Source organism: Platichthys flesus, chromosome 4 (genome assembly GCF_949316205.1).
Source record: "Platichthys flesus chromosome 4, fPlaFle2.1, whole genome shotgun sequence".
In the NCBI taxonomy this organism is placed as follows: Eukaryota; Metazoa; Chordata; class Actinopteri; order Pleuronectiformes; family Pleuronectidae; genus Platichthys; species Platichthys flesus.
Window position 1 is genome coordinate 15660066 of NC_084948.1, and position 12595 is coordinate 15672660.

The following is a 12595-nucleotide window of genomic DNA, read 5'->3' on the forward strand; positions in this document are numbered from 1 at the left end:
AATGATACACAGGCAAACAAGTAAATACTGAGGCAGTAAGAGCACTGCTGACATCACATCAAGGTCAATGGTCAATTTCATCATCTACTTCCTGTTTACATTTGCTATTGAACCGTCCTCGCGCCCTCTGCTGGAGGCCCTGGGCCCTAGCTGCCATGTCTGCCCACAGATAAAAGGTCTGTGTCTGGTCACTGTGTTGAGTTCACCCGTGCAGCCAGTAGAGGGAGCAACATGGCAACGAAAACGAGAGTCAGATGATGCGAGGAGGAGGATCAAGTAAACAAAAACCCTGGGTAACGTGTGCAAAGCAAGTGCTGTAAGTCTGGTTACCACATCCAGGCCTATGGAGTATACATCTGGATTGAAACCTTATACAAATGCGTCATTAAGGGCATCTGCCACAAAGGTCCTTCCTCACCTGAAACCTGTACAAGCAAGATACGGTAATGTAAGACCAAGGTATGCACTGTTTTCTTTCTGTTGCTGACAGGTACCCTAGTGGACCAGAGACAACCATAGGCTGTACAACATTATGGGACAATAGATGTCAACACAACAGCTATATACTGGATTAATGGTATATTTCCACAAAATATTTACAAAAAAGAAACATAATCCAAACAAGAGGTGTTCCATCGGACAGAATGTAATGCAGTTCATTTTCTATAAATGGCAACATTCAATGTCCAGATGTCATCTTGGCACTTGGTTGATCTGACAGCACTGCACATACCCCTGACTGGTCGGTACTATGGCCTATTATTAGCTTCTGAACACTAGATACCGCCTTCCTAGCTCAGTCTGGTCTGGGAGAAAAAATATTCATTACGTAACAATAAAGAATCTGTCTCCCAGACCCACTTCCTGAATACCACGGCAGCAACTAGCCCCCGAACTCAGACAAAGCGGAAGCCTCATCCATTTGTTTGCTGGAGCAGTGCAGAGCTGTTCTGCTTGTTTTCTGCTTACCCTTTACCTCCACACATTCACCACGCCACTCCTCCTTCCTAGCTCCTCTTTGTGGGTCACTGATGCATCGGGAGTGACGCAGCAGTTGCAGCCGCCTCCAGAAGGCAAATTTACACAGCAGGAACAGGGAACCTGTTGGAGAAGACGAAGGAAGATGGCAATGGCCCGGTCTGAACCAAAGGGTGAAGAGGAGCGGTGATGTCACTCTGCCTTCCTCCTCCAAAGCAAACACCAGAGACTTCCACAGCGGCGACTTCAGGCCCAGTGAGACCTTCTCCACAGAGACACTTTTGGTAGGCTACTCACTAGAATGAGTGTTTGTTAGGGCAGCAACATAAGTGCTACCAGGGATGAGTGTCGCTGTATGCTATGAGTGTGAATGCTTTGAGAATGAGGCCTTGAGGCCTACTCAGCCTTGTACTGCAGTCTCTGCTTCCCTGCTGCTCAGCGTCCCTACAGGCCGCAGCTGAGCTCACTGAGCATCAGAGGCACAGAGGCCTGCATACTTTCTCCTGTGGTTTTGAACCCTTTCGAGCTGTGATATCAAGTGTGGATGAAAAGGGGATGCTTACACAGTGCTTCACAGGATCTGCTACACAGAGTCATATCCAAGCGCCTTAAGTAAGAGCACTGGATTTTTTATTCTGTTCTCAGATTTGATACTGATTTAGCTTAAGATCTATATAATAATATATAATATATAATATGGTTAAATATTCTAGATGGATATTTAAGATGTGTTTCTAATGACATGCTTTACTCAGGTATATTGGATATACTGAACATGTGATTCTTTTACGTTAAAAAGGACTATAACAAGGCTTTGGAGATGGACTTCAAACTATTAATCTAAACCATTGCCATCAAAACATGTACTCGTTTCCATTCATTGACGCAACTGAGGGAGAGCTTTATTGAAAAGTTTGTGTAAATAAAAGAAATTCGGTATATTCTCTTTAAATCATCCAATGATCCTGTTGGCCTTGATCTAAGATGGAGGCTCAGAGAAAAAAATTATAATGGCAATAGAATTGAACTAAAGGTCTATTTATTGTACTTTTTCAGATGTGTTTTAAATTGTGAAGTCAATAACTAGAACTCTTTTCAGGAGATTAATTGACTGAGGGTACACTAGCAGCAGCTGCAGAAGTTGCTGCATACTCATCCAACTGCAGCTTCAGCCGAGCCCCAACCCCACCATATCCCCAGACCCCCAACACCCAGATTTAGATTATCTGGGTCCAGTAATAGAAGCGGCAGTGAAGCAACTTTTTCACATGATATCACTCGAGTGACCAACCAAACCAGAAAGTGGCTACGTAACAATGTAGGTATTGCCCATGGTTGGTGTTGCTCCTCTTAAACATGAATACATTTCTTACTCATATATTGTATTATCACATCAATTTACGTGAAATATCGGTGCCTGCATAGCAACTTTATAACCAAACCAATTGCTTGCACACATTGGATGCTTTCATTGTTTCTCTACATGCAGCACTTACATCTATAAACCTTAATGAAGGCTGAAGTTCACTGGTTAAGTTAAGAAAATGGGTTAAAAGTTTTAACCCATTTTCTTTCAAAATATTCAAAATCAAACTGCAAGTACTGCAGCGCTAGACAGAAGCAATATTCTATAAACCTTGCTCCTTTCAAATGCAACTTGTGAAACAATTTAATTTATAATGAGCTTTATTTAACCTCATGGAACATTTAAAGTTATGATATGATCTTTTAAAGCATTATTCTTCTGGTAAAATATCATGTATTACTGAAGCGTGTGAAGTACAATTGAGTTGTTAGACATAAATAGCTAGTGTACACTTTTTATAAACCTTAACAAGATCAATTGATCCAAATTTAAACAAAGTCAAAACTCAAACTCAGTTACTGATTACACAACCTAAGTTATAAAAGTTTTCCGGTAGAGCTACAAACTTTTTCATTTATTGATATTCACAACAGAAAAACAGTCAAATAAAAAAAGGTTCTTAAAGTAATGAATGTGAGTAAACACTATTTATGATAGTTAAGATTAAGGTGTGGGTTTGTAGAGATGGAAAAACTTCTGCAGAGGATGAGCAGTTTGAGATAATACTGGTGTGTAGAATGCAGCACATCATGCCACAGAAAGGATTTAGCTGAAATCAGAAAACTTAACCATTTCGATGCTAATATCATATTTCTTTTGGTTTTCACACTAATGTGGTCCAGTGTGACAGATTATAGAAGCAAGTGACAAAATTAATCAGGCGGGCACAACGGATGCTCCCTTGGTCTACTGTCCTGGTCTTCAAGGAAGAAAGTTTTGCTGTCAGAATAAAAAAAATTGAAGTCTGAGCCTGTGGTTAATTGTGTATTGTTGAAACTACAGTTATGCTGAACCAAACACAGGAAATGAGAAGAGGACAACAAAGCACCTATGATTAAAAGAGACCCCCAAGCATATTGTAGAGACAAGGGCACACAATATTACAACATGAATAGCAGGTTTCCTTCTTTTAGAGTAACACCTGCTACTTTGTCTTTGAAAGTACATCAAATGATTTGTCTTTGAAACTTGTGCGAAGCTGGTTTCAGCTTGTATGATGAGAAGACCCTCAAGCCACAGGACTTCACTCTCAGTAATGTAAATATAAGAGCTGCTTCCGTCCTCAGACGCTAGTGAGAGGCTCACAGTGCCATGTCGAGTTCAGCTTCCTCCCCTCCCCCTCGTCTGCAGTGCTGACGCATCTGCTGCTTTTGCATCCAGCAGCAGCCTCTATAAAAGGTATAGACCCAGAGTCCCTGCTGATCCGAGGACTCTCTGTTTATTCCCTTCATCATCACATTCAGCTTCTCACAGTCACTGGAACTGTGAGGAAAAAAGCATTGCTGAACATCTGTCCCGTATCTGCTGCGATGCACGGTACGACGGTCGTCACTGCCGTCATCTCTCGGGTTCTGCATTACCTAACCACAGTGGCTGCGTAAGCACGGACGGAGGGCTTTGGTGTAATAAACTGCAGCACAGACCCAGAGTGAGTGCACAAGCATGAAACAGATGGTGCAGCGTTATACATTCAGGGTCAGTGTTTCTACGACGGCTGCAGATTATTAGTGTTTCAAATGATTTTACTTTTGTGCAAAAGACATCTTTCCCTTTTTCATCACTGACATGCATCAGGATTTAGCTGGTGTGGTGCTGAGGGGATTTAATGTGGCATTTGCTGTACAGCAAGGGACCTGTCGTTCTCCGCTGCTACCGGCGATGCAGCTGAGCGTTCTCTGGCTGTAGCATCGAGCGCAGAGCTGATGTGTGATGTAGTCCCCAGCATCTCTCCGCTCTCCCCCTCTGCCATGCTTAATAAAAGTTGCCGCTTCCTGCTCAGTGGCTACAGTGTGAACGCTTCAGTTTGCCCAGCTAACACAAAGGCAGAGCCGTACTCCGGATTAGCTACATGCTGCATTAACTGTGAGTTGTTCCTATATGGCTGTGGCAGGACAGAAGTGGGACAGCCAGAGGAGGGCAGGGTAGATCCAGCCGAGGACCTGGGCTGCATGGAAAGAGGCGAAGGACGTTGGAGCTACAGTCATCTGCGCACCGAGAGGGAGGGAGAGGAAGAACGACGTCAGAAAAAAAGCTCTGCTACTGACAACACCACCGTTCAGCGACCATCACTGAAAGAAAACTACTTTCGCCTTGCTCTTGCAAAACAGTTTTTCACGTGTAGTTGGTAATACTCAGGTCTGTACGAGAGGGATACTGCATGACACTGCTTCCTGTTCGCCCTGCATCATTTTCTCTGATTTACTAAGGTACGTTTTGCATGGTTTCCCTCAATTTGTAACCTGTGTTTTGCGGAAGTACGCTTTGCAGAGGTGCATGAAGGGGCTTTTGCTTTGATATTTCGCTCTTTGTTTGACTGTCTGTATGCCATGCTGTCATTTCTTGGTTTGTGGTTTTGTATGTGAGGGTTTTTTTTGTACAGATAGAGACGTAAAAAATAATTTCACATGAGCTTTTGAAGATAAAGTTAGGCTGGGTGTGGCAAAATCTGGAGCAGTGATGACAAATTCAAAATTTCCGCTCAGGAGCTGGTTACAATGAACCACAACATTAGGTAGAAATCGTCCAAAATGAAACAAAAAAAGTTAAATAGCAATCTAGGAGAAAAGATGAAACTGTCATTGATAAAGGCATATACTGATCAATTAGTATAAAAGCTATGGCACATAATGTTATCAGATGAGAAAGTCCTTTGAGTAGCATTTCTTCTGCAGACAAAAGACACACGGACCAACACACACACACACACACACACACGCATCATGTTCAAGCAGAGTCAAAGGCAAACCTTTACTGCTGTGTGCTGCAGTTTCTCAGACATGGCAGGATATTTGTGGGAGAGGGGATGAATAACCAGCTCACTTGCCGTCCTGCTGAATCCCAATAACTGCTGCGCCATAGCATGTTGCCATGACAACGGAGGCCTGTCTGAGAAGGAGGGCAGGAGGCTGGTGATGTTTTCAGCCGTCTGAGAGGCTTTGGACAAGGGCGGCCATATTGTATTTATTACACAAACGTGAAATTTGAAACAATAAAATTACATAATTGATAAATTACGTAAACCCCAGGTTTGGAAATATACGATATTTAAAATAAGAAAATAAATCAAGCAATTTATAAATGGCAGGCAATGGCCAAGAATAAATATAGAAAAATGTAAAAAAAAAAAATCATATAAAGTTTAACTCTTTGTTAATTTTATATAACTTGAGATCATCATCAGCTGTATCATTTGCACAAATTAAATAAACTGATTTAGTTTTAAATTAGGGTTAGGATAAGAACCAGTTTACCTTAGAGTTTCAGTGACAAAAAAATAGTGGAGTAGCATTTAGCCAAAACATCTCCAAAGAGAATTCATGGCGAAGCTTCACAATCACTATAAGACTTTCACTGTGGCGGTAAATGAAGAATAAAAAATGATCACATTGAGAAAAATGTCAAACTTCTCTCTGAGGTTAAGTTTTTTAAGACTTTTAAGAAGCGGTTGTGATGACTCATCATTTGCAAGAGCAGGCAAGAGTGTGTGTTGGCAGGTACAGTCAGAGTGCTACGTAAGACATGCTAGATGACTCAGTATAGACTCAAACCACGCTGACTCTGACATGAGTCGGCCACAGAGAGAGCATCACGCTGGGTGATTCATCCGCTGTCATGTAGAGCCGGAAATTATTTTAGATTACAATCCAAAACTAACCAATCACCAAATACTGCTTTGACAATATTTATAACTATGTTGATCTTGACCAGACCACAAATCAGTTTTACCTGTGTAAACAGTGTAGCAGTCTGTGGCTTTGTGTTATAAGATTATGATTTCTGAAGTGAAGTGATGCCTCGGATATCGACTGACAAAGGGAGCACATGCCTCGTACATGCACAACAATCTGCATGCCATCTTTATACTAATAACAATAGGATTGAATAATCCAGATTAAACCTGATAGAAAGCTGTGACTGCACACTGACTAAGATCACCATGCAAACGCAGTTTTTTTTAGAAACAATGACGATAAGTCAATGACTGAGTGAGTCACCTGACATTCCTTGCATATTGTAGTTTCTAGAAAGACGAGTCTGAGGTGTTCTTGTGACTTAGTTTTGGTATTAGTGCTTCACCAACTACAGATGCACATGACCCTCTTGTTCCATTTATGATAAGAAAACTTAATTCACATAGACAATCTACAATGGAGCAAAAAGGAAACTAGTGGGCAGACCAGAGATAGCTGCAGTTAGAAAATAATAAAAGCATTGTGCCATGGGCCAAATCAAGGACTGTTATTTAATCCCAATTCTTTTGGCACATATTTAGTTACATCTTTTGAATAAATATGCAGTCTCACATTATTTCTAAGTATCTAGACTCTCACTTGGCTGCTAACTGTTAACCACTAAACTGCAGATCTTGTGAGTAGCTCAGAGGCATGTTGACAGTAATTAAACTGCTCCCTCCTGCATATTTTCTGGCAGCTTGGATCTGAAACTCCAGTCATAAATGTATTAGTTCAAAACAAGTGTTATGTCATTACAGTGTTACGTAAGGGATGCCTGCCCCTGTTGACACAGTTTTTTTAAAATGTTGTGTTCTAATGAGAAATAATTTATAGCCCACTAAGATTACGAATCTCTTCTAAAATGAGAGCGAAACTAAATTATGTCGAACTAATGCAAGATACCTATATAGTGATGTAGTCGCACAATCCTGAATTAGTTCAATGAAAGCATCCAATATACAATAGATCCATGTGTAAGGGCCCTTTATTCTAACTTTAAGCTTTAAACGTCAAGCAGGGTAATGTCTTTAATTGTAGTGGATGTGTTGATGACTTGATGTGACGCTTGAGTCACCACTGTGGATCAGACTGAGCATCACCTCATCTGTAAGGACATTACTGCCATCTAGTGTGTAAACACTAAAACACACCAGTCTCCTGGAGCGTTCCTTGTCAGCAGACAGTCAGTTCCTTGATTTTGTAATCAAAATAATGTGATTATTTTTTTTTTTTCCAGATGACAGTGGTGTCTCCATGTACTCAGAACCTGATGGATACCGCCCACCCTCACACCGTGCTTAGCAAGCTCAATGAGCAGCGCTCACATGGCCTCTTCTGTGATGTCACCATCGTGGTGGAGGATGTTAAGTTCCGGGCCCACAAGAACATCCTGGCAGCCTGCAGTGGCTACTTCAGGAATGCCCTGACAGCTCCGGAAACATGGAGCTCCGGACAAGTGCTGGAGCTGATGGACCTGAAGTCAGAGGTGTTCGCTAGTATCCTCAACTTCATCTACTGCTCAAAGGTGACCTCACCCTGTGCAGAGGACACAGGTGGACTGGTGGCAGCTGGAAAAAGACTGGGAATTCCTTTTTTAGAGAAGCTGGCAGAACAAAGGCGACAGGACGACTCCGGTACAGCATCCGTGTCTCAGAAAACAAAGAAAGAGACTCCCAGGCCTGTGGAGATAGACAGTGCTAGAGGGCCGCGCATCACCAACGCTTTCTCCATCACTGAAGTGTGCCCTGGGAACAATCCTTTCACCCCTCTGGCTCAAACCAGCGTGGAAAAGCAGTCACCGGACGTGGGACGGCTCCCGTTAAGTTGCCCGACAACGTCCTGCCTCAGCGGGAACAATGAGACCGCCCACGCCCTTTCAGAGCACTCATATGCAGTTTGCAAATCTACCGAAGACAGCAGTCCGTTGGAAAACCAGAAGGTCTGTAAGCCGGCAATGTCACAGCCAAAGCAACTCCTATACAAGAACATAGGCCCGCTCAAAAAGCGTCACAGAGGCATTGTGGGTAGAACGCTACTTCCAGCACCTGCTGAACCACACAAAGACAAACCAAATACAGTAACCCCCACGTTAGTTGTTGGTGTCACGGCAGCACCTGTTGCAGCCGTGACACCGCCACCACTGTTTTCAGAGGTAGAGAGAGGAAAGAGTGTGGACCCGGGACCAACGTCAGCTACTGACAATGCTCAAATGGAGTTAGGCCCACCAACCCTTTCCCCTCACACTGAAGACAGCATCTCAATCTACGGCTGCGAGCAATGTCCAGAGATATTCACGAACAAAGCTCTCCTCACAGTTCACTCAGAAGTACATAAAAAGCGTTTTGTCAGTCATTTGTTTTGCAAGTTTTGCCGCAGAAAGTTCATACACCTGAAACGGCTGCGCAACCACGAGCAGGCCTGTCCTAAGGCTGCAACAGACCCGCCTAAATTAGAAGCTCCTGACATAACAGTCAATGAGACAAACCACCATTCAGATGAAATGGAGGGCATCAGAACACAACTTCCTTCTTCTGCTGACCTCTCCACCCCTCCCACACCAGATCCCCTTGAAATGGACCAATCAGAGCCTCCGCAGCATGAGAAGGCAGCGAGGCCCGGTGGCAAACAGAGGAGATACAACTGCAGCATGTGCAAACGGGTCTATGTCACCCTATCCAGTCTGAAGCGGCATGAGAATGTTCATTCTTGGCAGAGGGCCTATCCCTGTCATTACTGTAATAAAGTGTTTGCCTTGGCAGAATACCGCACAAAGCATGAAATATGGCACACAGGTGAACGACGGTATCAATGCATTTTCTGCCTGGAAACATTCATGACATACTATATCTTGAAAAACCATCAGAAGTCTTTTCACGGCATTGATCCCAGTTTAGCTATCAAGAGGAAATCTGCCAATGGCGGGCTGAAAGCCAGTGTCTACCCAATAAAGCTCTACAGGCTCCTGCCAATGAAGTTCAGAAAGAGACAATACAAGACGTACAGTCAGACGTATTCAGAGAGTTCTGAGAAAAGTGACCAAGATGCACAGGAGAGTAACTCTCTCATTCCTCCATTAGAAGAAAACGGTCTGATCGGCCACCCTGATGCTGTGTCGTTCCCTCTCACGTTCATGGCCACGACAAAGTCAGTAGCCCCTGTTATTCCTCGCATCAGCTTTGACAAGCTCTGTGACCAAGATGCTGATCATGATTTGAACGGTGAATCCGAAATTCAGAATGATGCAAGAAAAGAGGCTGAAAGTAACAATTCACCCTTCATTAACTACAACAGCAGCTTCTCTTTACAACACGACACAGAAGCATACAAAGACGACCCTTCGCTGCTTAGGAACTCAGAGTACATCAGTCGTAACGTGCCATTCCTAAACTCTCTGAACACTGTTAAAAAATTGGGTGAGCTGTCAGCTTCTGCAAAAAGAGTTGAGGACATGACCAAGGAGATACTTCAGTCGGGCACAGAGAGTCTCGTGCGTGATAGAACACTGGGGTCAAAGACAGAAACGTATATCGCCAAACCCGCGTGTCCGGGGCCATCACTGGACGGTGATTCGATGCCACTCTGTCAGATAACAGTGAAAATAGGCAATGAGGCCATCATCCGCCGCAGAATCAAAGGATCTAAGCTCTTCCCCAGAAAGAAACGGAGAGTCCGAGAATCCAGTGAGGAGGAGAGTCTTAGTCAGTCTCCTCCGACGAGAGAGGGCTCAGCAAGCCCCAGGCTCCGCCTCAGATCAGAAGGCACCATCGTGGAGCCAGAGACATACGACGATCCAAATGACTGCGACAACGCTGATAAGCTGTGGCGTCCCTACTACTCTTACAAAGCTAAGAAGAAGAGGAAGAACATGAGATTCTTTCACCGGTACGCTGAAACATCTGCGGATAGATCTGGTGCAGCCGAGGCCCCGTTCGATCGAAGCAGCTCGCTGACAGAGGAGAACAGCTCAGGTGGCGGTTCAGAGGTGAAACGCAGTCTGAGCAGGAACTGCAGCCCGAGGGCCACCTACAGCTGTGACATCTGTGACAGCTCCTTCATCACAGAGACCGGCCTGAGAGCTCACGTGATTGGTTCCCACCCATGTTTTTGCCTGACGTGCGGTAAACAAGGTCCCCCTGGTGAGGCACCCGCTGGCAGGGATTACATCTGCAACAGCTGCATGGAAAGCGGCTCCTGCTTTGACAATTCACCCCGGAGCCCCAACCCAGAGAAGAAGTATCGCTGTTCCTTCTGTCCCCAGCGCTTCCTCTACCTGGCCACCAAGAGAAGCCATGAGAAGAAACACCAGGACACAAATGAAGAAGGATATAACTATGACAACTTCAAGCCATCTTCTGAATACTTAAGTGAAGAAAATAAAGACACCATCAAAACAGAGGGCAGTGACACTGACATAATGAATGAAAGGGAGAAAGGAGGTATTTTTTCAAATACTAAAATTAAACCTAAAATCGAGGATACAACTGACTTCATGCCTTTGGCTACATACCAGGACATGTCACATTCCAGCATTAAAGGTCCATTATCACCAAGCATTGACCCACTGTTTCCCCTGGCATCCTCTAAGGTGAAACACAAAATTGTAAAACAGCGCTCTATGCATCTCATGTCAAAAAAGCAAGCCAGTGTCATAGACAGCGACGGCAGCAAGGACATTTTGACGGGGCCGAGAACGAACAGTCACAGCGATCGAGAGAAGTCCTATAAACTGTTTAAGAAAAATGACTCGGAGAGTAAATGTAGCCACATTTCTATACACAAGCCAGAGAAATGGGTCTGCAAGGAGGAGCCATTTTTTTAAAGATACATCTATCGTCTTTAGGCAAAAGAGAAAGCGAATGGAATGTTGCTGCTTCAGTTAAGAGCATAGACGATATATAAAGATGGACGACGTGTCTCCCCTCAAGCCAGAAATGAAGCCCAAATATCCCAGATATGAACATTTTGCATGTTTGCAACCAGAGATGGGGGATGGAGCTGCTGTAACGACATCTCACAGACACACATGTTCACCCAATCACGAGTCAGTCGCAGCTGCCTTTTCATGATGTCATACCCCATTTTCATAGCATTAAAATAAACTGTTAAACCCAAAACTTTCAAAAAAATGCGCACTCACATATATCAGTGTGCTAAGAGCTACCTAATCTTTGAGAACATTTTATTCGAGCTGTACTTTGACTTTTTAGTTTGGCTCATGTCCCATCCACTAACATGGAGGAGGCGGGATTTTATTACCTGTAGTACGGCCAACCACCAGGGGCCATTAAGACGTTTTGGTTAAACTTTTTGGGAGCTGTCATGTCATCCATGTTTATATACAGTCTGTAAGAGATGTCAAATGTGCAATGTTGTATTTTGCAGCTGAGCAGGATGTAATATCAGTGTGGGCCCTTTCCTCCTAAACTCAACATCCGAGTCCATGGTCCATTGTCTATGCATATTAGGTCGAATCAGTGACATGACTGTAACCTCGAGAAAAGAAATGATGTGCAATTTCAGAAGAAGGGTGGGATGTGCGGACAACTGGAAAGCTTTCTAGTGTGGTGACCTCTTCACGTTTGTCTGTCTGGGGAAAACAATATGATCTTTTTTTTGGGGGGGGGGGGCACATTTCAAATTTCTCCATTGAGTTAACAGGTTTATGGCGAGTTGCACTTTAAAGTTTGACTATGCTAATATGTTTGTTGATTATATTATTATTATTATTATAATTATATTTCAACTCTGAGCACCATCGTTATTCTTCTTATTTCTAATTAACACACGGCACCACTGAGTTACTACTTTTGTGTGTTAAAATATGTATAGAACATGTAAAAGCGTTTAAATAAATGTTGTTGATATTGATCTAAACTGTTAAATCCTTTCCTCCTTTCCTCCATCTTCCATTTCACAGTATTCAGCGACCACTGATCAACACGTCATGTTATGCAGTTTAAGTGTGGAGATAGGAAATAGGACGTTTTATGTATAGTGAGAGTGAAACAGTTGTGCCAATAGAAAAGGCTGTTCCAAAGTGAACATTTTCCTAAATATAAAGCCATGTGTTAGTTAACTGCTCCTCCCGCTCCTCTGGGGACCTGAGCCCATCTGTGAAGTCCATTCCCTTCGTCTTCCACACAAACTGCATCCGTATTTAGAGCTGGGCCTCAAAAACACAATTCCCAGATGTTTCCAAAATTCTTTGCTGCTCTCTAAGACCGGCCATGATGCAACAGATGGATCACAAGGTACTGATCATCCCACTGATTGTGAACAATTCACCATGTCCCCATTA

At 43.5% G+C, this 12595-nt stretch overlaps 1 protein-coding gene across 4 annotated transcripts; it reads left to right on the forward strand.

Annotated features, from left to right (window-relative positions):
• The first annotated feature begins 310 nt into the window (after positions 1–310).
• Positions 311–12165, forward strand: zbtb38 (zinc finger and BTB domain containing 38). Of its 4 annotated transcripts, none has more exons than XM_062386380.1 (4): positions 311–459; positions 1012–1262; positions 4455–4770; positions 7535–12165. In XM_062386380.1, the coding sequence occupies exon 4, from the start codon at positions 7535–7537 to the stop codon at positions 11114–11116; it is 3582 nt and encodes a 1193-aa protein (XP_062242364.1). In that variant the 5' UTR covers positions 311–459; positions 1012–1262; positions 4455–4770; the 3' UTR covers positions 11117–12165. The 4 variants fall into 4 exon arrangements, with proteins under 4 accessions (XP_062242364.1, XP_062242366.1, XP_062242365.1 ...); XM_062386382.1 differs by having other exon boundaries at positions 4460–4770; XM_062386381.1 differs by lacking the exon at positions 311–459 and having other exon boundaries at positions 661–1262.
• The last annotated feature ends 430 nt before the right edge of the window (positions 12166–12595 follow it).